The following is a 25,865-nucleotide window of genomic DNA, read 5'->3' as shown; positions in this document are numbered from 1 at the left end:
TACGCATCCCGTCCCGGCGTTAGGTATATAACGCACTGTTGTTCTACGAGCAAGTCACTTTACGTGACGAAGTGCGCGCAGTAACCGTCGGTCTAGTGCTTAGTGTGTACGATAACTTACAAGTTACAGGTAAGTTTGTGGAAATGAAAAGGGGATGATTTTTAAATTAGTTGGGAAACTTTTTAAAACTTTCGAAGGGATTTACAATTTTTTATAAAATTTTCAAGTAAATAATTCTGTAAAGTTTATAACTGTAAATTTTATTAATTTATAAAATAATTAAATCGCAAGCTTAAAATATTTAATAATTATTTAATTAATAAAACGGATACCGCTATTTAATATTACTTCCACCATTAACTGAATATTAATTAATAAACTTGATATACAAAAAATAGAATAATTATTATTTAGGAAATACTGTTTCACTGAAAACAAAAAAAAAAACAGCGTTTAATTAAAAGTATTTTGTTAGCTTAACTCGCGTTACGAGCTTGTCCACTGGCCTGTGACATTATACAACAATACATGTATTAGATCGAGTTTAAATATCATATATTCCCTTTGAGGGATCCCTTTGAATAAGCCGATTCATAATTAAAATTCACAAATACGCTATTAATTTAGGACGAAGGTAATTACATCAAAGGTACACGGAAATTTCTTGTTATCCAAAAAGAATCACAGCAAAGCAAAAATATATTAAATTATTTGACTAAAAGGAAAGCTAATTATTATTTCCGGAAAGTATTGATATAATTTATGTCTTCGTTCTTTATGATATTGTTTTATATCGTTCAAATATTTGGGCGTTTTAATGAATACCTCTGTTGAATACTTCTAACTTTGAAACTTAGTTAAAGTTAGAACTTGTTCTTAATAGTAAATTTAGTTTTTAGGTCTATTGAAACTACAGGTATTAATTTTGTAAAGGCTTTAAATAGTATATTTGTCTCTATTGTAGATATTTTCATAAATATGATATTATTAAATACGTAAGAAATGAAATTAAGAAATAAAATTAAGAAATAAAATTTTAATTTACATTTCATAATAATCCCTTCAAGAGATAACCATTACAAACCTAGTCTTCTAATTCATAAAAAAACTCAGTCAATTTAATGAATATAATAGTAATAAACATTTATTTAACTTATATAATACTAGCTTTCCACCCGCGGCATCGCCCGCGCAGTCAAAGAAAAACCCACATAGTTCCCGTTCGCGTGGGATTTCTGGAAAAAAAACCTATCCTATGTCCCGGGGTAAAAAGTAGCCTATGTCCTTTCTCGGGTATCAAAACATCTCTATACCAAATTTCATGCAAATTGGTTCAGTAGTTAAGGCGTGATTGAGTAACAGACAGACAGACAGAGTTACTTTCGCATTTATAATATTAGTATGGATTATAGCTTGTTTTGCATGGAAATCAAAGTATCTTAATGCTAAATCATCGGACTCCTTACTTGTTAAATAAGAATTGTTTTATACGATTCCTTGGTGTGTCTTTTTAATATTTAAACTTAAAAACAGGAGTATTAACTAAAATAATATGCTTAAGCAGAATCCCATAAAGATCGTTCTAATATTATGAGATTAAATTATTTTTAAAGAACTTTATTCATGAATGCAACACCTTTTTTCAAATGTCATTGAATTCCTAGTGGAGATAAGTCAAACAAATTTACTAAAAATCATTGAAATCCGTTCAATCGTTCTTGAGGTTTTTTATGTTTTCATTTTATTATCGTTGTGAATTGTGTATCTAAAATATTAGCACAACACCTAAATTCATATTGATATAAAGACAATAAATATTTTCAGCCGACCTCGTTCTTCGGCTTAAGAGATTCTGTTGATTCATTTTTATAAATGCTATTTACATTGTACAGGTTTTTTTTTAAAATAACCAACGCTATTTTTGTCGGAAGAGAACACGAGAAATAATTTCGTAATCTGTGTAAGATTAGGCATAACTCATCTTTCTTGTTTTACAAATATTCAACGCTTTGCTAAACGTTTTATACGTGAAAAAGTATTTTTTATTTTGTCATTTACAAAAGCACTCGCTATTCTAAGCTTAAATATTTCTGCCCATCTTTTATGTGGCCATAGGTATATTTAGACAAAACTGTTTGAATGAACTACGATTTTTCCAAATGAATAAATATTCAAATCATCAGATAGTGAGCGCTATGTGTAAATTATTAAAAGCGAAAAATATTCATATACATTATTAGTTCTTCATTAAGAAAATTAGCCGGCACTAAATGTGTTGCGTCGGAACTATAACCTAATATTCGAGCGCATGTTCGTAAAATGAACTCGGCTCAATTTCACTTTTATGTCAAAATTGTTTTATAAAATCTCACTGATATTGCTAAAACTGTAGGGAATTCGTAAAGTTAATGTTTTGTTTTAAATAGATTAAATTATTCATAAATCCGGACATGAAAATAAATCTACGATGATTTTTATATATGTAGCCGAAATATCCGCATATGCAGAGCTAAAAGGATGCATTTCGCTTCTAGATAATTCTGGAATATTCAAAATTTTGTTGAAACTCTATTTCTATGGCTAATTGAAACTAAAACTACTTGAAGTGATATGCTCATATGCACTTATTTAATAAAATGGTTCTGATCTCTGATCAATAATAGATACTATGGTGCAGTACCTGCCTAAAGCCATAAATCTGAATTGGATTCATCTTACAATTTTTGGTTAAGTTCTTTACTACATAATTTATTATTTCAGTATAAATAATACAATAGTCCGGGATACATCGCCCATTTTTGCAAGTGATTACTATCAAGCTAATTTTTCGTGAGTAGCTTTATTTTGATGAGATGCCCAATAATTTCATGTACGAAACTCTCGATTGTGGTAGCTTACAGAGGTAACAAGGATAAAAATTTTTGATTTGACGGTTCTCAAATATTTATTACGCAATTTGTAGGACAATATGTCTGTTGAATTATATAAGTATTAAATAAGTGAAAATAAAAAAATCAGCTGGTTAGTAATCATTTATGATGACTTCGTTATCGATACACATTGGAAAGGGGGACTCTTTGATCAAACCATAGATTTTGTAGGACAAATATTTTTTCGAATAATTTAGATAATTATCTTGAGATTGAACAAAAAAAAACATTCAGTTAGTAATTAATATTTGAGAACCATCAAATCAAAATATTTTATCCTTGTTTCCTCTGGTAGCTACCACAATCGAGAGTTTTGTACATGAAATTATTGGGCATCTCATCAAAATAAAGCTACTCACGAAAAATTAGCTTGATAGTAATCACTTGCAAAAATGGGCGATGTATCCCGGACTACAATGAATAAACTATAAATACCATAATGACAGTGCGATAGAAAAATCAACCTTCAAATAAAATAAATATTTTTTCGATTATGAAAGAGATATCACTGTGTCCATTAAACAAAGACACGTAGACACACGTAGGCACGTTCCCTCGGCTATATTTTTAAAACGAAGAGTCATGACCGACGTAAATTAATCCTTGGAAGTTATTTTAACGTTCACATAAGCTTTTTGATCTCTTCTTCGGAACCTGATTCAATTGATACTTTTATTTAATTATTGTTAGGAAGATAATTTTTTTTTTTTTTACGAATACATAATAATTTTTGTAATAATTGTCCTAAAAATACATTCACGCTACATACTACGCACGTAAAAATAACCTGCAGGTTATTTTTGTATTTTTGCCTTAACTCCTTGTTATATTCAAGGTTTTTCACATATCCGAGTACCTACATTTTGTTAATTGGATCTAAGTATAGTACCTACCGGAAAATCTGAGTAATCCTAACAAGGTTCACTTTTATGTAAATGTAAAGTTTTTCCAATTAACATTAAACTAGTTTTTCGCCGACGGCTTTTGATTTTTTAATAATTTCATATTTTAAGCCGCGTGGTAGCGCGTAAAATGTCATGACATGATTACGAAAATTCTTTATTAGTCTATACTTAAAGCCTAAAAATATTAAAATCATTTAATAAGGTTAGAGTTTCATACTTGTAGCTTTCGTAGAACGAACTTGTGCCGAACTTCGTAGCGTTTATTGCCTATTTTATCCCTTTGATAGATTATTATGAATTTAATATCAGCAGAACGTTGTAATGTCAATTGATCAGACATTTATAGATCATTTAATATGCATCAAAGATTTGTAACCAGTTTTGGAATTTGTGCTTAAAGTTATTATTACATATTTTAATCGTCTAAACAATGCATTCATTCAACGTAGCTGTTAAAGAATGTGATACCTACACATTTTGTTGTTGATAAAGAGCAACTAGCTGTCATATTGAACATAGCTTTGATCATTGAACAATGCCGGAGATTGCACGATGTATAGGTATGGAAGTTTCCATTCTCTTTCAAATAAAAAAAATATTTCGGACAGACCTTGTATTGGCTATATACTAATTGGCCTCTGTCGGGCTTATATTTGTTTTAATTGTTGGTATTAATAGAAAATAAATATCTGTATATTATTTCACAAATATTTTTAATACCGAATGTTAAACGATATAAAAAATGAAGTTCAAGCTTTTTAGAATTCACATGTTCAGATTAATTTAGAAAATTAAGTATTTTTAAAATGTTCATAAAATGGATTGAATATGCATTGTGAAAATAAAAATAAAACGAAGCTCTCAAAGAATGTCTTACCCGAAAGAAAACACGCTCGAGACAACGAGAATCACAACAAGTTATCTATTTATTCAAATTTATACATTTATTTCTATTCACAAGAAAACTGAGAACTTGCGGTACGAAGAATTCATGAAGACGTTTGCACTCATTTTAAAGTTGCGAATTGAACGTTTTCAAAGAACACAATCTCATAGAACTCAGACACGGTTCATAAATCTAAACCGGATTCAATAAACTTTCATTTAGACTTGAGAGCATCGGATGTATCAGGCCTGTTTTATTTTGTTTCAATACTTGTAGTAGTTCGCATTTTCATTTTCATGTCAAGACACGGATAATAGATGATTTAAGAAAAGTATAGAGGCTCAATGACAATTAATTTGATAATTTTAAACGTTTTGTAATTTAAACTGATTATTTTGCAATGGTGCAAAATATGTGGTAATTTGAGATGGAAATCCAACTACAAGTAGGTACCTATAGTAAAATAAATATAAATACAATTGTTAAAAAAAAACCTTCCTTTTATTTTATTATACCTTCATATAACTTGAAATAAAAAGCGTTAAACGAATAAATTAATAAAACATATGTGATAAAAGGATTTCCCAGTAAACGTATGACTTTATACACGTAAAACGTTTGAAAACTTTTGAATAGGCAAGAATGCTTTAGAAAGTGCATACAACAGAACTTTTGATGAACATAGCTGTTGTTCCCTTCGGAATCACTACATACGCAGTTTCACTCATAATTTGTTGCCAGATAAATTTCATACTTCGTTATAAGCACGTGTTAACGGAAAATATAATAATTTCAATATACAATAAAAGCAACAAGTTTAAATGTATGTGTGTATCATCTCTGTTTTTTTAAGTATAAAAAGGAAGCGCATGAAGTTCAATGTGGAATTAGTAGATGATTTCGACTGTCATTTGGGAAGGGGATATCTTATTGCATGTATCCTGTATAATATTTATACACTAAGGTTTTCCTAGCACAAGCAATGATTGCACAAGCGAAATATTATGTTACAATTTTGCTATTTTTCCGACCTAAAAGTATAATTATATTTTAATTAGGTATATTAAATCAATGTTCGCGTGAAATATTAATTATTAACCAGGATCTACCCACCTTTTATTAATAAAAAACAGGCTAAAATATTAAATCCAAGATGCCTAAAATATTCGGCCTTTAAATCACCTGTTAAACAAATCCCACGTTCGTTAACTAACGAAACGGTACTAAATAAAAGACGAGGTTTCAATTAACAAGCAAATGACATAGCGTTTATTTGAAAAGGTAATTAATGAAAGCATCTAATAGAAAGTGGTCGAATGAAATCGCAAGTTTGCAGATTTGACATCTTATACTGTTGAATATTCTTGAACAAAAGATTTGAAAAGTTCAAACGGCCATGAATTAAACGTGCAACAAGAAAATATATAGTACTTACTGCCATATAATTCGACAATTTTAGGGCAATAAATAAATTATTAAAACTGTTACAATTATTTGTACGTACAAAATACAATTATTGTTATCGTATACTTTGTAATCTTATTACATAGACGGTTTTTGACCTGATTGAACAACTTCAGTTACTTAATACGAATATCGAATAACGTATGTATGTTATATGTTCCAGACACTTTCTTTACGCATAAAATTTTATTGTATTTTATTCTCTCACAATATCCATACGAAATCCCAAGGATATACAAAAATATATATTTGATCTTTCATCTTTTTATAGATATTCCATTAGATATTCCAATAAGAGTATCTATTATTGATCTTATAAAAAAAGTTATATGACATAGACCTTACATAGACAATGTTTCGGGCCGAAGAAACCTATTAGAAAATATAAATTGCAATGAAGTTGTATTTAAAAAGTAATTTATACGTTTTATCTTAGTATTCCAAAAGGCAAAGAAAATTCTATTCTAACTATTTACAATATCATTTTAAAATGCAGTCAAACAATAATGTCAGAGAATAAATTATTCACGTGTACTATTAAAAATTATGTAACGAAGGTAAGCAAATTAATTTTTAACACGCTATATTATTATTTAATGGGTAATATCATATTAAATGTTTATGGTCACTAAAATGCGGGCTTCATTAAAACACTGTATCAATTTCAATTAGGATACCTTTATTTTTTAATCTGAAGGATAATCATAATATATCAGTTTTTATAATGTAGCTCGATTAACATAATATAACTTGTAGGTACAATTATTTCAAATCAATGTGAAAACAATAACAGACCACAAAAAAACGTTTATTCGTATGTAACAAAATTAATTAGTGATGATTCCCTGTAATAATAACACAATTTTGATAATACTATAATCTCGGTCAGCGAGTAAGTATTCTCATAAACTTTTTTCTATCATATATGTATTCGGTTCAATTTGTCAACACTCTAAATGGATAGCTGAAATAAATACCTCCATTTGTATAGGAATAGGAAATACATGCCCAAAAGTAATTACTGTATACAGTGGGCGCCAGCAATTTAAACATAGCCTGCTATTTTATCCAGAGCGATCAGTATTCAATTGTTTTGGACCTAGTAATTACTCAACACGTTCTCTTATCGAGACCCGGTGATAGAACAAGCGAATTCAATATTGTTTTCAGTTTAGGACCAAAGCGAATCTAAAAGTATCCAATGCCTTTATGAAACATTTTTGAAGCGACCTTTATAATAATGAAATGAGAATATAAAATATTTCGTAAAAAATGGAGCGTAAATACGTTATCTATAAAATCCTATTTTTTAGGGTTCCGTAGCCAAAATGGCAAAAACGGAACCCTTATAGTTTCGTCATGTCCGTCTGTCCGTCTGTCCGTCTGTCCGTCTGTCACAGCCGATTTACTCGGAAACTATAAGTACTACAGTGATGAAATTTGATGGGAATATGTGTTGTATGAACCGCTACAAAAATATGACACTAAATAGTAAAAAAAAGAATTGGGGGTGGGGCCCCCCATACATGTAACTGAGGGATGAAATTTTTTTTTTCGATGTACATACCCGTGTGGGGTATCAATGGAAAGGTCTTTTAAAATGATATAAAGTTTTCTAAAAAACATTTTTCTTAAAGTGAACGGTTTTTGAGATATCAGCTCTCAAAGTCGTAAAAAGTATGTCCCCCCCCCTCTATTTTTATAACTACGGGGTATAAAATTCTAAAAAAAATAGAGGTGATGCATGCTAATTAACTCTTTCAACGATTTTTGGTTTGATCAAAGTATCTCTTATAGTTTTTGAGATAGGTTGATTTAACTGTAATTTATTATATTTGCTGCTACGGAACCCTTTGTGCGCGAGCCCGACTCGCACTTGGCCGGTTTTATTATATTATTCAATCGTAAATTTTAATACGTGTTTTCAATTTCGTTCTCAAATCTTTTTAAATTGATCTTTGATAGGCAATTGAATTTGATTGACCGAATTGGCTGATAAAAAGACAGGATAAATGGTATAACGTCTAATTAAACTATTTAATATCACCTTCATCCTAATAATATATTGTTAGTGAACAACTTTATATTGATAAACTATAATTAACGTTAATCTTCATTTAGGTTTTCATATAGAGCTGTCATTATTTCCGTAATTTTAATAACGTCGTTGGTGGTTATTGGTTACTGTGGAATGTTGTCATTTTGTACAATAATAATTAATAAAGTGTTTGAGGTAGTGTCTTATGGTGCGAAAATTATGTACAAAGAACATGCTATTATTATAAATAATTCGTATGCCGACAATAATGAAATAACGTTGTGGTAAAGGCAATCTAATATATATATAGATATTATAAAGGCGAAAGTTTGTAAGGATGTATGGATGTATGGATGTTTGTTACTCTTTCACGTAAAAACTACTGAACCGATTACAATGAAATTTAGCACACATATAGAGGGTAACTTGGATTAACACATAGGATAGTTTTTATCCCGGAAATCCCACGGGAACGGGAACTATGCGGGTTTTCCTTTGCAAACGCGGGCGAAGCCGCGGGCGGAAATCTAGTATTAAATATGTTTATAATTATGATAGTTCTTTTTATAAGGAAAGTGTGTTAAAATTTTAAATATAATATATTAGCATTTATAGCAGTTGTTGTTCTCATGAATAATTATTTCTTGGAGGTTTTTTTAACATTATTGATTGAATATGAACAATTACTTCCCATGTAATTTAGGTAGGTATTTAGGAATTATGAAATACTAGATTTCCGCCCGCGGCTTCGCCCGCGTTTTCAAAGGAAAACCCGCATAGTACCCGTTCCCGTGGGATTTCCGGGATAAAAACTATCCTATGTGTTAATCCAAGTTACCCTCTATATGTGTGCTAAATTTCATTGTAATCGGTTCAGTAGTTTTTACGTGAAAGAGTAACAAACATCCATACATCCATACATCCATACATCCATACTTACAAACTTTCGCCTTTAAGACTAAAAGCCATTAAGAATTATCTTTAACATAAAACTTACAGTATATTTTACATACAAGTTTAATTTGTGTTTATGTTTGCTACTTTACGATAAGGCCATAAGCAAACGAGAGTTATCCCGTAATCCTAAAGGGAGTAACTATTGTACATTCCGATATCTTTCGGATAGTTAATGCAAATTTGCTTTGTGCTTCGTGATATATGGGATTATTATTGAACTGGCATAGATACAGACTTGTTTTGTTATTGGAGTAGGTAGGTCTACACTTACTGTAAATATTTCACGCTGTAAAAAGATCAAAATGTTAAAAGCAAAAACAGCTCAATTTTCAATCAAGTAAGACAAAAAGATGGAGGATTTGTTTTATCAGACGATGGAAGCAATATATTTTCCGGTTGATAATTATATATAAATTAATTATAGTATAATTATGTATAAATTAATTTATCTGAACCTAGAGAGCCGAAAATACAAAATCTTTAAACCGTGAAACCGCTCCAAGAACCAAAAAATATTATTCAGTGTACGATTATCCTCAAGATATGTTTTCAGGGTTAGGTAATATATATGTATAATATTGTACGTGAATTAGATTATTCCATCAAAACTATTGAATTTATATTCATCGAGAGTTTTTCTATTATCATTTCGTATTTGGAGATCTAACCATTTTTTGTAGTCACTATTATTTAAATTGAAAATGTCTCTAAATAGGCTACAGTTATTTGCTTAATAAGTTTGGTAAATTGATTAATTCGAGTCCCTTTGAGTAATTAAAGGTCTTCGGTTAAGTGTGAACCCAGTTAAGCGGTCACTTTTGTTATCTAATTTCAGATTAATTTAATTAAAACATTATAAAGAGACAATTATACTGTACCGGTAATTAGCACCCTACTTAAATGAGGTTTTATTCAAATACGGAATAACAATAATAAATGAGCAGATCATATTAACTTTCAAATAGTAAGTAGGTAAAGCGAGTATTAGTTTGTAAACGTTTCCTATTACTAAGATTATGTCACAATTTGGTTATGCTCTAATCGATCATCGGTTGGGATGAATGAACATGTTTCCTAATCTTTATTGTTGACCAATTGTTGACGGATCTACTTTTAACTGCATTTGTAACATGCAGTTTTTGTAAAAACTTTATGATGTTTAAATTTGTTATAATTACATTATTTTTTTATCGAAATACAGATAATCTAAATACAACAAATATGTATTCTAAACATTAAGGTAGGCTACGACTTACATGCCATTGGGACAAAAGCTCAAAATTAACAAAAAAGAAAAGGACATGGGTTCCGGTTCCAGCATCTTATCTTTTTAATCTCTTGTTGTTTTTAAAGTTCTTTTAAAATATACCTACTATAAATTTCATAAAGCAGCGCACTTCTATAAAAAAATGTAATATTTTATTAAAAAGTTTCAATTAAAACTTATCAAACCTAGCCTCCTTTGACGTGAATGAAAACTCAAACAAAATTATGTCCTCAGACGCTGAGAAAGAAAACATATTAGTTAACTTTTGACCCATTTCAAGGCTAACCTAATCACTATCTATTGGGAATCCTTTTAGCCTTCACGTATGTTTTAGCCAATGCTTTTAATCAATTTACTGTGAAAAAATGTAACGGAATCTATTCGAAGTGGAAGCCATTCAAACCTAATAGATATTTGATAGATTGATACATAGGTACATAGATTCTATACAGCATCCACTGTTAAAATGAATTTTGATTCAATATTATTTTCCATAAGAAGTAGATACTTAGCACTTTTGTTTCATTACATATTATTCGGACAAGTCGCTCTATGTAGAGATGTAAAAAAAATCATTAATTTAGTATTGTTATTAACTCTTATCATATGCTAAGATTAGCACTTTTATACAAAAGCTAGAAATGTATAACCAAAAAGTACAGGAAACATAAGCGACTTTAAAAACGCGTTCTCCCGACGTTTTAAAATAGACACGAAAGAAGATAGTCGCTATACATATAATTATGAGCAGTTCACACTACAAAGAGCATACATATTTTCCCGTTTGGCAACTCCCGTTCGCAAGCTGTAGCCTGTAATTCCGACTTATGGGCAAAGGTGAATTTGGACAACCTTAGTACAGACGATATAGCATAGAAATAAAAAGAAACTTACTATTTTACTCTTAGATAATAAAACCTCTGCTTATTCAGATAGTTAAAAGGTCTTGATAGTCTTTAATAAAATAAAATATAGCTTTGAACAGCCGATGTAGATAGATACTTAGAGACAATCCAAAGATTATATTCTATGATATAGAAGAGACAAATTTAATAATCAAAGCTACAATTTACAAGTAAAAAAGCTTTAAAGCAAATGCATTTTAAAGAAAATGTATTGTCGTTCGCGCTATTTAGCTATTTTTAGGTAAAGGAAGTGAAATGTCAAAGCATATTTTCTAATTTTAGTAGCAATGTATGGCAACTTTAATTATTTATAAATCATATTATGCCTTTGCGATTGCCATATACATATAAATGAAGTCAATATTGCTCAAATTTCATGATATAATAATTATTGCTTCTATACTCAAAATATGATGTACCCTAATAAATTCAAACGAAGGTGTGGTAGCCCATTCTAATTAACACGCATATTTCGTATTTCTTTAGGGAAATAACTGTTATTTTAAAGTGTACTATTTATGAAATTTACGGATTAAATAATTACTCGCTTCATCACTAAGTACATAGTACCTATAAAACAAAGTCGCTTTCTCTGTCAATATGTCCCTATGTCCCTTTATATGCTTAAATCTTTAAAACTACGCAACGGATTTTGATGCGGTATTTTAAATAGATAGAGTAATAATTCAAGAGGAAGGTTTTAGTAGACTATATAATTTATTAGGTTTTAGACAAAGCGGGCGAAGCCGTGGGCGGTAAGCTAGTAATTACATAAAGAAGAAAAGTAACAATTAAAGAAACACATCAATTATTCAATAATTAAATACTTAAAAATGTTGATATTTCTACCTAAGAATATTTTTAAGAACTGTAGATAAATAAAAGGTAAATCAGTCTGTAGTTCTAGGTATTATCAGCCAATTAACCTAGGTTGTACCAACGAACCATCAATACATTTGTGCACAATAAACAGCCAATAACTTGATTTAGTTCCGGACCCCTATACATTTGCAATCCTTACAATTCAAAGGTTTTCGGTGATAACCTATAACTGGTTTACCTTATATTAGTATTCTATACACAATCGGCTTCGGTACTTGCATTGAACCGTGGGAAAAACATCAATTTTATGAACCCACTTTTATTGCCCAAGCATCTTATAAAGATGTGCAAAAATTTTGTATCGCTCAATTATGTGAATGTCGAGCTTTATTTTCTTCAATTTTTAAGGAGATAATAATAAACAGATTGTATTTGGAAATATAAACAAGAAAAAAAGTTACTGAATTTGTTTTTTGAGTAAAATTCGAATATGAAATTTCATTATTAAAGTAATATTAGTTCAAATAAGTCAATATTAGGTCTATCTCATCACAAAATATTACGTAAAAGTAAGTCTGATTGTTATAAAACCTTTTTGCGTTCATCAACAATTTTGCAAATGAAAGACAATATTTCTTTAATTTACTTAAATACAAAGTAAACGTCTTTGAACGTAAAATAGAGGTAGGAATAACGAGATTACAATATTAATCAAATTATGATTTGCCTTTTAAATTAGTAGATTTACTTTATTTGAAAATGTTTAAAGGGTTATAGGACGAAAACATTAGTAGTCATTGTTTTGCAGTTTAATTTATTAGTTACCTATACTTCCATGTTTTGTGAAGAATAAATAGATTTTCTTAATATTTTTTCAATTATTTATAATCATTTGAAATAGTGGATTTGCTTTACTTAACAGAGATCAATTTGGACCTAAATTAATTGATTTCAATATTCTTATTTCTCTACTTGTATGGGTCTAGACTGTTTATGCATACCTACCTACATACCTTACCTCTATATTTTTACGATTAAATTGCCAAAAATATCAACAAACCAATCACGGTAAAAGCGTTGAAAATAATGGTCAAATTGTTTCGGTTCATAAAAAGGCGTTGTAAAATATTCAGTATTTTATTTCCCATCTGAAAGGGAACGGTTTTCGTGGCCCTTTTCAATGAATGTATTTTTGACTTGGCATTCATTGTTTGTGGTTATTGTGTCTATTGGACGCGAATCGCAATTTTTAAAGGACATTATGGATTAACCAAAATGTTCTTGTCTTCATAATGTTAAATGCAATATACTTACCTATAATAGTAGTAACTTACCTAACACATTTAAACTTATTTTGTTTTAATTAAATAATATTATGACTATTAATTAATGGTCTCTAACTCGAATTATTTAGGTACCTAGTACCTACAAACTTCTTTCTCCTTAAGACATCTGTTAATATTCTAATATATTTTTATTTATTTTTTTTAGTTTTAAACCTTCATACAAAACAATGTTTCATTATGAGAATTAGTTAACGTCATGTGCATGTCTTAATACTCGTGTATAATAAAATTTACCTGCAAGGAAAACCTCTTTACGCTAACCTTATTAACTATGTTAATAGGTTGAAAGGTAGTTGAAACTTATAAAGGGAGTGCATACAAAAATAATACTCGATTTTCACTGGACTGCACTTAACTATTGCCTTTTAATATTTACATAATCCGGATTACCGCTTTTGCAATCTAGATAGAAATATCATACTAGCATAACACAGGTTTTATAAAGTGGACGCTTTTTATAAAATAAATTCTTATTTCCTCTAGTATTAAATTGTTACAATATCCATCTTTTTCTTTAACGATTTCATAGTTGAAGTAACACTGAAATGTCGGTACTGATATCACAGCATATTCTTAAACAATTAATATAATATTATCGAATTAAATTAATATATGTTCATTGTATTTAAAAATATATTTTATGTTACTTACGAATTGATTAGGATTATTTAAATGTTGACTTGTGGTAAAAAAAATATATTTTTAAATCTGAAAAACGGATTAATGTACTTTGATAAATACTACTTTTCAAGCTTGAGTAAGTAAAAATATTACACATAGAAGCACATAAAAGGTTGTAGGCTTATTACATTAATATGGTTTTCTATGTTATTTGTATAATTACAAACTAAGCAGTAATAACTGTTTCATTATTTTAAAAACTCACACATGTGATTCGGAGCTTTTTCCATTTGTTTCATGCATTGATTTCATAATATTATTTTATTTGAAAATTATGGGGTCATTTTTTAGTCCATGGCTAAGTATTAACTTATCAGTATAATAAAGTATTACTTAAACAATAAAATAAAAATATTACCAGTAAAATCTCAAAAGACGTGCATTTAGAACACTTTTTAAATTGTTGATTACGAAATTTGACGAATAAGTTTTAAACCAGAAGGTCGATAAATTAGCTCTTTGTGATATTATATTACATTATTATATATTACATATACGTTTAGGAAGTGTGTACGTGTTCCCAGGCTTGTCTTATTTTAGGCAAACCGGAACATGCATAACACAGATTACTGCCTATTGGAGCATAGATATCTCATGTTGTCAAACACACCACACGACATACATTCAGTAGTACAATCATGTTATTTCAGGTGCAATGACTTTATGAGAATATTCCGAAATACATGTGTAAACTATTACTGTTTTTAATATATAAATTTACCTTACGTAATATATATTTATTATTAATGTATAAATATCTATACCTACATTAATGATATATGCACTTATAAGTTATAGTTGAATTATTTAAATACAATACTACACATTTTGCTCATATATTGTATTATACATATTATACGAAAATATGACGTCATAGTTCATTCTAGTATCATAAGGAAGATATATACATAAAATAAAATAGAAGATGTATTTAATTATACATAGGATGAAAGCATCTTGAGAGAAATCAAAATGGCCAACACGAAAGCTTACCAAGTAAAGCTTTGACTTAAGAAACGACGTAGCTGAGAGCACGGCTAAGTATTACAGGAATCAGAATATCTGGATAGAAATTCATTAAAATCTGTAAATAGATATATATTTGTTTCCAAGATAGGTACAAAGTAGATATTAAATAGTAACTATATCGCCATCTCTAAAAATAGCTATTATTACCCGAGTAGCACTGCTCTACAAAATAAAATATTATATTTGTTTTTCACATACACAAAAGAAACATTTATTAAATAATACATAAACTAGATCAGATATTTCCACACTCAGTCTTTTATATTCTTATCGTAAGAATAAAAATAAGACCTACTAATAAAATGCAAAATATCGAATGTAACTAATAAATGTGTGTATCCATTGTTTTATTACACAAATAAATGCTTTTTTTATTTTTTATTTTTATTTATTATATTTAATTCAGGTAACAGACAATAAATTGTACAGACCCATAGACTAACATACATATAATAATTTAAAACTAAAACTAAGAATATATTAAGCACTACACTATACACAATTCACGGCACTGGCGGTGTCACATTGCGCTGAACGGGCTTCGGCTGGGTGTTGCGAAGCCGCCCGCGAAACCGCCGGAACACAACACCACGGGGCCAGAACTCCTCGCTCATGAAGGTCGACAGCTGCTCGCTGTGTGTGCTCGAACACGCACAACAAATGAATTAAAATTGAAATTGTTGGTCTTTAACAAAAAAATACTGCAAATATACTCAAAATATATCCTACCTAAGTATGTAGTACGCACTTGATGACTCGTTAAAGCGGATCACTTTTACCCAGGTACCACTTAAACATATGTTCATCGTAAACTAATTCATCTCTATGCGTTTATTACACTCCCTAGCAACTACTATAGTTACAATACGGATTATTCCCCTTACAATTAGTAGTGATGGCATAATTCGAGCAACAATTACTCAGAACAACTTGCAAGAAGAATAAGTACCCTAACTTTGTTAATGATGATTAAACTGCCAATTGTTTGGTTAAACGTAGAGTTGGTGATGATTTAATATGCGAAATTGAATTATGAATATTCCATTTACTTTTTAATAACGAAATGTGGTATTTTAATTGTTGGTGGCGCATTTTAATAACTTTCATTTAATCTGTTCTAAAGTAGATTCTCTACATAAGATTATTTTGAACATAAATTTTTACGAATCTTTAGATTGTATATTTTGTAAAATGACTTACATATTTCAATAAATTATACAGTATTTTACACGATAAAGTTATAAAAAATTTAGATTAATGCTTACCAGTTACTGTACGAATAATCTTATATATAACTAGCGGTCCGCCCCGGCTTCGCCCGTGGTACATATGAAAAATAGATGTTGGCCGATTCTCAGACTTACCCGATATGCACAGAAAATTTCATGAGAATCGGTCCACCCGTTTTGGAGGAGTATGCAGACTAACATTGTGACACGAGAATTTTATATATAAGAAATTCTCGTGTCACAATGTTAGTCTGCATACTCCTCCGAAACGGGTGGACCGATTCTCATGAAATTTTCTGTGCATATCGGGTAAGTCTGAGAATCGGCCAACATCTATTTTTCATATGTACCACGGGCGAAGCCGGGGCGGACCGCTAGTAACAAATAAAAAATCCTTTTAGAAATTTTATCGACTCTTCTTATATATAAAATTCTCGTGTCACAATGTTAGTCTGCATACTCCTCCGAAACGGGTGGACCGATTCTCATGAAATATTCTGTGCATATCGGGTAAGTCTGAGAATCGGCCAACATCTATTTTTCATATGTACCACGGGCGAAGCCGGGGCGGACCGCTAGTAACAAATAAAAAATCCTTTTAGAAATTTTATCGACAAATTATTAGAATTTCACGAGTGCTTTCAAATTTAGTGCTGAAGATTCAGATTCAACTGTTTCAATAACAGTTCTGTTAAGATCAACATAAATACTTTTTCGCTTTTCCAAGTAAAGAATGCTTTTGTGTAACTTTCACGAATTTAAGCAGAATGATTTTATTTCATTTTCTAATTACTAGATACTTGTATGCCTTATTGACTTCGCCTACAGGGTTATTTGTTTTGACAAAATTATATGTAAAGGTTCTTAGATATCTAATTGATTGGCTATATTATAAAGTTTTTATTTGTAAGTAGTATTATTTAAACCATTTTCCATCAATTGTAAAATTTTGAACGTTAAAGTATAGATATAACTGCAAATAATAATTGCTATTATTTATATTTACTATCTAATCCCTCTAATCGTTGCGCTGTTATTTCTTTAAAATAACTTTGTTGCGATATAATTAGTACATAATAGATTCAATTTGCATATTGAATAATTTAAAAAAATATTGAGTAAAAGATCATGTACCTAGCTACAATTGTGAAAAGAAAGAAAACATTATCATTTTTTCAGAATCTGTATATTTTTAATATCTAAGTACATAATAATTATTATTTTATACCGTACTTACGGGAGCTGTATATATTTAATGAACTGACGCATAAGAGTCTGTATTAGACCTAGATAGTGGATAAGACCTCTCAAACATTATTAATATTAAACTCTACGAATATCCTACACACACTTAGACCGAAAGAAGATTAATATTTTCCTGAGGAACCCTTGCTGGCTAAATATTAAAAATTATGTTGAGATTTTTAGAAAAGTGATGACGTAGAAGTTTTATAAAATTGGATTTGTTAAAACATTTTATAATCAATACCTAATATAATCGACTTCTAAAAAACACTCTGAAACTCCGGAATAGGATTCTAATCTGTAATTTTAAGAAAATAGCTGACGATAAGAAACTATCTATCAATCTTAATTTGTTGAATTATTTAAAAGGTTCTATTAAAATAATACGTAACATTTTAAAATTTAATTGCCTTTTTTATAAAGTGTGTAGATATTTGAACAACTAATTAGGAAGAAAGATTTTTATTCTGGTTAAATCACCTACACTAAAACACAATTGAAGATTCTCACCACTATACAATCACGTACATACTTTAGTCCATACATACCTATTACACTGATAAGGCAATAATCAAATTCTTTGGCTAATCACCAAACTGCCCAATCTTCATCAATACCCAATATTACATCAAACTCGCTTATAATTCTATTATAGGACAAGTTATAATAACTTTAGCTATATAATAACATTACGCCCTTACAGAATATGTTGCCGAACTTTCCACTTAGGTAAGAAAATGGACTTAATGGATTCACTCGTATAATTACTGACGGATTGTTAGCACGTGTACACATAACACAAATTATCTACTTATAATTATTATAGAAAAGTTTAAATGCTTTTTAATTATTAAGATTGGAATATAGAATGGACTTTCCGTAAGAAAATATTTCTAGAGATACCTTTTCGTTGTAGTCTACAGCTGGGGCAATTTTAAAATGAATCATAGAATACCTAAACTACAAAGTAATATGTAATACGTAAACTTTTCTTTATTTCAGTCCAAATTCAGTGCGCAATGGAAAAGTAATTGGATCTGATAATGAGATAAAACTGGGAGTATATACAGTTTCGCACTTAACCCTTTTAGATTCCCACTAACAATATCTTTCCAGACTTTTCCATTCAAATATAAATTTCAGTGTATATGCCCTTTTAACTAAGCATATTTTACCCACTTTTAGACACTTCAACGTATAATTAATATGAGTGCATTCAGCATGGAAATGAAATAACCCCAAGTTAACAAGGCGTAGACGTGCTAACGTTTTTAGTAGCCAGTAATGTGATAGTAACTTTACGCTTAGTTTTATTGTTACGAGGAACTGTCAACGGCTTTACAATCTTTTTTATTTTCCACTGCGTTGTTTTGTTTACGTTGTGTATAATATAGTTTTTCCTAACAAAGGTACAAATATTTTTAAGCAATGCTTGACTGAAACGTTTGTTTTAAAATATTGGCAGTTTCATCGTGATAGATAATATATTGTTTTGTCTCTCTCAAATAGTATTTTGTAGAAATGAACATTAATAATTTAACATTTTAATCGAATACACAATTTTTATAACCATCGCAACGGTATTAAGCACTCCCTTTAATTTAATTTGTTGATTCTCTAATTAATCATGTCTCACATTGTCTCTCGAGTATGGAGTATAAAGTATTATGAAATATTGTTAGTTTTTACGTAGTCTTTGGTAATATGTTTGTATGAAGTAGGTACCCACTTTATTAACAGGCCAGTGAATAGTTCCTCTCTTCTCTACTTAATTAGCGCTGCTAAAAACAGTAATTGTTTTAATAAATTTATGTTATAAGTGCAATGTAGGTACTTAGATAGTTCTTCTCGTACAAACATAGACGTATGCGTGATTGCTTGTTTCTTGAAAATGATGATACATTAAACATTATTATTACCTGTATTTAAAATGAAAAAACCTTGTGTTAGCTCTAAAAATTCCTTAACCAGAAGAAAGCTACATTATTCCTTCGTACTTCCACATTTTCCCCTACATTTTTTCCTTCTTAACAAAGTCCGTCTTTCCAGACATGAATCTCACAATGCAACTAGCGGTGCTTGTGGCGGTGGTCCTCTGCATGGTGGACAGCGCTCCGGAGACCCGAATGGTGCGTAAGCAGCAGCGACCAACACGGGGCTTCAAGAACGTCGAAATGATGACAGCTCGGGGCTTCGGGAAGCGCGCCAGAACTGAACGTAAGTGATAAAGTTTGAGATTAGACGTTCTTTTGACGGAAAATTTATGTTCAATATTAATTTTTGCACAATGTACTTATAGAATAGGGAATATTATGTTACATACTGCTTGGTTTGATTAAATGCAATTATTATAAAATCTAATCGAATCATATTAAAAATGTATTCTATATTCTATGTATTACATATATCAATATACTATATTATGCAGAGCAAAGATACAATAAAATAATTTACCCGCTTTTAAAATTATTATTGTCTTTAAAAACATTTGTAATTTACTTCTCTGTGAAGTTTCTCTACATTCCCAAAGAAGGATACAGTAACATTTCACTAATTACTTTATAAGAGTTTCTGAGAACTAATATTTCCATCAAGATCCAACTAACCTTATCAAAACTCTAATATAATACTTCGGCGATACTTTCAAACTTCTAATGCATTTTGTCAGATTCGTAGAAGATTGGCGCGAAAAGCATCAATCTCATTCAGCTTGAAATAGAAGCCAATGGCGCGTATAATTTGTCACGGATTTTATACCTTTTAATTTTCTATCCAGTCTATTTATGTTATTATGAAGGAATTCAGCTTTTTATAGCTCTCTTGAGATTTAAATTCTATCGGAAAGTCAACCTTAGTATTACGACATTTTTTGCGTTGTCCTTTACTCATAGTAAACAACGCTAATTATTCAGGTCTATACTTTTAATCCTTTGTGAAAGCATTATAAACGTGAATATAGGTTAATCCTGTAAAAAGAAAAATTGTGTTTATTTTCCCCTTAAATTTCTCAGTCTATCCATATTATGAAGAGTTATCTCCACTTTCCTATGTTCTTGTTTGATTGTTATCTCTAGGGGTTAAATTAGTGAGGATTTCTCTTCATTAGTTCTCCGACATTTCAGTAGTGCAAATGTTTAGGAACCAAACTTATCTTTAGTGAAGTTACATCCGGATGTCTGCATTTAAAGCTGACGTAATACAAATAACTACGTTTAAGTAAAAATTGGCAATAGTCTAAAATGTTTTGTTAATTAAGAAGGACCTTCTTCCTATAATTGTAATGATTTTCATGTATTGATCAACAATATGTAATTATTTTTATATTTAATTCATTCATTTAGTATTTAAATTATTGGTTATTGATTATCATAATTGGTTAAGGCGATGTATCCCAACAAACTACGGCAGAACGCCCGAACCGCGGTACACCTACTTTTAAAAGTCCCTCCGTTGGTATCGCAAGAGATTTTGGCAAAAGAACACCGGAATTGGAATCAGAAGGTATTCAGGCTCTCAAAAGGATTCCCAACTCGCTGAATGGAAGGAAAAATTACGAATATCTCCAAACTACTGCTTCTCGTGGCGAGAACAAGAAAATCCATTTGTAAATGGCTAAGAGACTCAAGGACGGTCTATTTATATGTTGCTTGTGAGTGCTTAGGAAGCAATAAAATCTAATTTCACAGTTTCATTGAGCAGAAAGTTTCTGCTTTAGCATTTTAACTTTATCAATAGCGACAGTTCTAAAGCACAAACTTTCAGAAAGGCTCAACAGTGACTCTACATTATTATGTTGAGGTGTCAAAGAATGTATAGAACCAAACGGACTGGTACGCTTTTGGAATTTTTAATTTCAGCCTTTGAGCGTCACCTTACAGTGTGACATTTTATGTGAAACAGTTTTACTGGAATCTTTTTAACTACACATTCATATCTGGACAATCAACATATTCTTCACTTTTACACAGATGACACACATCGCGCCACCAAGGTTTTTAAGCCCAAAGGTCCTTTAATGGTTGCGTTTGATTTTGGCAAACGCAGTGGTAACGATGATGTAAACGAAGAAGGTAATATAACGCTTGAAACGGTCGTCGCCTTATCACGCTTTCGACTGCTACCGTAGATATAACAATATGGAAGTAGAAGATGATCGCAAGAAAAGTACCCTAGGCTTCGCTTGTCAAATATTTATCGCTTCATTACTTTCGCGAATCTATGAGATCATTTTGAATTCAATATTTTGAATACCATTCAGTGAATCGTATAAGTAGGTATACTATTTTTGTAATTCTGTTTTCTACCTATGAAATATGTATAAATTCTCACAGTAGAAGAGATTAGAGTGACCCGAGGTACATTCAAGCCAAATTCGAACGTACTTATCGCAAGGGGTTATGGGAAGCGACAAGGTAAAAGCGGCAGAGGTAATAAGATCACGCGATGATTTGAACCAATATAAAACCGATCGAACTATATTGGCGATATATCTTATGTTTTGATCGTGGCTTAAAAAGGCGACAAAGTGACTTATTGTTTACCTTTTATTTTCTGTATAATGCGTATCGACCGAACCTTAGCCTCAGGGACCGGCTTAACGTGAACGGACATGAAACGATACAAACAATATTGTATGACTGGACATTATTCGATACATATCACACACGAATAAGTTTAACATTTGCTTTACGTAACATTTATGGCTTAAACTATGTGCATTTTCTTTCACAATATCGGCAGCAGAGTTGCGTGAAAGATTATTTTATGTTATTTGTCTTTGGAGGATTGAACATTATGCCTACGCTTTTTGGTGTACTCGAGAGTTATTACGCTAAATGGGGAAAAAAGTTGTGATATATCATAGTAAAAAGAAGTTCAGGTCGCATTTTCAATCAACGTTAAGGTAATATACATTTTTAAAGTTTCAAATTTTGTAGTGTGATATATGAAAAAACTAGTCAATTTCAAGGGTGAATATTGCATAAGTTTTTCCTTTGAATAAATTTTATGAAAAGAATTAATCTAGTAACGTGCTAAGACTTTTAGAACTTTAAAAAACCTATGAAAGGAAGTTCAAAAGAATTAATTAGGATGCTTCTTCTAGTATTCCTATATTAAAAGATAAGTAGCTCTACACAATGAGGATTCTATAAATAATCCTTGGTCATTGAAGGTGAAGAAAATGCGACTTGACCTAATACGATTGTGGCTTCGAGATAATTAAATCAAGCTTTACTAACAGCCAAAGTCAAACTTGCTTACCTTATTTATGTGTTGTGTTGTAATTGAACGACGTTTGTTGAATAACCTACAGCGTTATTCATTACGTGTCTTTCTCCTCAGTATTTTGCCCTGAGTGAGGTTAATTCCTTATCTTAATTACGTTTAATACGAGATTGTATTGCAGTGTATGGACTGGACAACTTCTGGGAAAATCTCGAAGCTACGCAGGATAAAGACGGACAGGAAGCTAACGAGGAAAAAAATGTGGAAAGGTAAGTAGGTACACTACACTACACTACACTATTGTATCGATAAAAGGTGTGAATTATGAAGGATTAACTAGTGGGTTTTATCATTTCTATACTTATATTAATGTATTTACATAGTTTATTGCGTTACATAATTCAACAAAATATTTTTGTTTAAATATTGTTTTAGTATTAATTTTCTCATTAATTTTATGTTCTAAGCCTATAGGTACTTTCTTATTTTGTTATGTTATTATCTATGGTTATTTATGTTGATCCATATTATGTCATCAACAAATAGTTATTGTATCTATAAATCTTATGCTTTCATTCCGCTTAACTTTTAATGATTTAGAGGCAGCGATATTGTTGACAAAAGTTATAAACTTCGGTATCAAAGCAAAATATAAAGATAAAATGTTTTAATGTTGTTGTCTTTAAAAATAATCTAGAAGTTTTTATGAGTAACTTTACATGTAAGAAACAAAGTTTTAAATGGACTTGTCCTGTACATTAAAATAATGTCGTTTGTCTGTGACGTCACTTTCATAATGGTGATGTTCTAAATTAACTTATGTATGTAAATAATAGACATCGAACATTTGGCTAAAGCGGTTGTGTTGCGTGTATGCAATTACATAATTATTTCAATTAAGTTATTGTGGTACATTAGACGGCTTTGTATGGATACAAATTACTATGGAATTCTTGAAATTGATTTGGTTTAATATTTATTTGTCCATTGTTAACTAGTAATCTATCTTGCCTATGATTAAGGTATGAATTAAGTAGGTATATGGGTAGTAGGAAGCGAATACGAAGAGTAGGTATATTATGTAGTACGTAGAGTACGATATTTCCAATTGACACAGAATTATAGTAGGCAGTTAAAATGAAAAAGATATTTAAAAACTAAATTTTACAGCATCCCCTTGGACTGGTTTGTGAACGAAATGATTAACAACCCCGACTTCAGCCGATCAGTTGTGCGAAAGTTCATCGACCTCAATCAGGTAAATAATTAATAAGAAGAATTTACTTTATCACTATTTGGATATGCTTCTAATTCTATTTTACTTTAATGTATAAAATGATAACATAATCTTTAAAAATAGATCATCTCTCGATTCCTATGAACTGTTGCTCCCTCAACTATTGATATAATTACAAAGTTTTTAATTACAGAAAGTTAGAGACTTGGGAAATAAATAAAAATATTGACATTTGTTGCAGGACGGGATGCTCTCGGCGGACGAACTACTACGGAACGTGGCTTAATTATAAACTTAATAAATAAATACGGTTGGAATCTGTTACAAAATAAGATATTTATGTTTAGACAAATTATTTGCTAGATGATTTATATGTTTGTAACTTTATAGTACTGTGATATGATTATCTCTATCTCGCAATTAAAAATTATTAAAAAAAATCGTTATTAATCAGAAAGGAGAAACAATTCGCTTAACTTTGTAAATAGTTCATTAAATAATATCAGTGGTGTGAGGTGTCTATTATTTTGAAATTTATGGTCGACGAGCATAGATAATAAATCTAGTCTATTATGTTTGTCTATGGTTGTCAGCCAGTTCGTAGGTTATTGTTGTATTATTTTTAATTGTGAATTTAGCCGTGTTCAAACGGAGTAAATTAGTTCAAAGTTTTGAGACGGTCTTTCGATTGCGAAGAACCTGAACATAGAGGCACAAGACTTAAAGATTATTAATGTTAGTTATCTCTCGTAGATTTCATTTACCTTATATAAATTCACATAAGTGTTGAACTTTTGTTATATATATTTTTTATTCATTAGTTATATTATTTCTTCAGGCTGGGTAACGTAGTCAATTCGCATTTATTTCGACCTCTACTCTACATACATACATAAATAAATGTAATTATATTTAAGCTGTATCGGTGTATGTTCGGATGCCCAAAGATATATTTACTTAGTTCATTGTTATTTGTCGATATTACGAATCGAATAAATCAATCGGGTATCGAGAGTGAGTTTTATTTTTATCCTTTTTCTCTGAACAACATTATGATGAATTTTATAAAGATTCTTACATTTATAGTCTATAATAGATACAGTAACATACATTTAATATTCAAATACTCTACTCATACTTGTCTTTAATGATTGTGGTCAATTTCATATTAAAAGTTAGAGGTTCTTCAAGGTTCTTCAAGGAGGTATAGGTGTCTCAAGAGTGGCTACATATATTGTACACTAGCCGCTCCGCGCGGTTTCACCCCCGTGGCTCCTCTCCTGTTGGTCGTAGCGTGATGGTATATAGCCTATAGCCTTCCTCGATAAATGAGCTAACTAACACCGAAAGAATTTTTCAAATCGGACCAGTAGTTCCCGAGATTAGCGCGTTCTAACAAACAAACAAACAAACAAACAAACTCTTCAGCTTTATAATATTAGTATAGATTAAATCACAAATAATATATACACATAACTGTATATGCATACCAGTAGTTAGGAACATATCATTACACTTTATACTATTTAGGTATAGCACAATGTGGGCGATTGTTCGAAAGGAAAAGAAAAGGGTTCAATAATACCTGGGCGTTTGTCCACTACAAGGAATTTTACGGTCCGGCATTCCGATTTTTTACGGTCCGGTATGGCACGCCATTAATCTATATACTATGGTTGTGCACTATACGTAATTTTA

At 30.4% G+C, this 25,865-nt stretch overlaps 2 protein-coding genes across 3 annotated transcripts in view; both read left to right on the top strand.

Moving 5' to 3' along the window:
• Positions 1-25,865, top strand: part of LOC149483863 (regulation of nuclear pre-mRNA domain-containing protein 1B) — a 155,383-nt gene that overhangs the window by 45,000 nt on the left and 84,518 nt on the right. The gene's annotated exons all lie outside the window — the stretch shown is intronic.
• Positions 69-25,166, top strand: LOC149483865 (allatotropins-like). 2 transcript variants are annotated; one of them, XM_089702026.1, is made up of 8 exons: positions 69-129; positions 19,754-19,921; positions 21,086-21,205; positions 21,673-21,774; positions 22,036-22,131; positions 23,112-23,199; positions 24,101-24,188; positions 24,409-25,166. In XM_089702026.1, the coding sequence occupies exons 2-8, from the start codon at positions 19,756-19,758 to the stop codon at positions 24,451-24,453; spliced, it is 705 nt and encodes a 234-aa protein (XP_089558152.1). In that variant the 5' UTR covers positions 69-129; positions 19,754-19,755; the 3' UTR covers positions 24,454-25,166. The 2 variants fall into 2 exon arrangements, with proteins under 2 accessions (XP_089558152.1, XP_089558153.1); XM_089702027.1 differs by lacking the exons at positions 21,086-21,205; positions 22,036-22,131.

The sequence above is a fragment of the Colias philodice genome, chromosome 12, assembly GCF_061535455.1.
Source record: "Colias philodice isolate Cphi_HAF_F1 chromosome 12, ilColPhil1 Martin Lab GWU primary, whole genome shotgun sequence".
Taxonomy (NCBI): Eukaryota; Metazoa; Arthropoda; class Insecta; order Lepidoptera; family Pieridae; genus Colias; species Colias philodice.
This window is presented reverse-complemented; position numbering and strand designations above follow the sequence as displayed.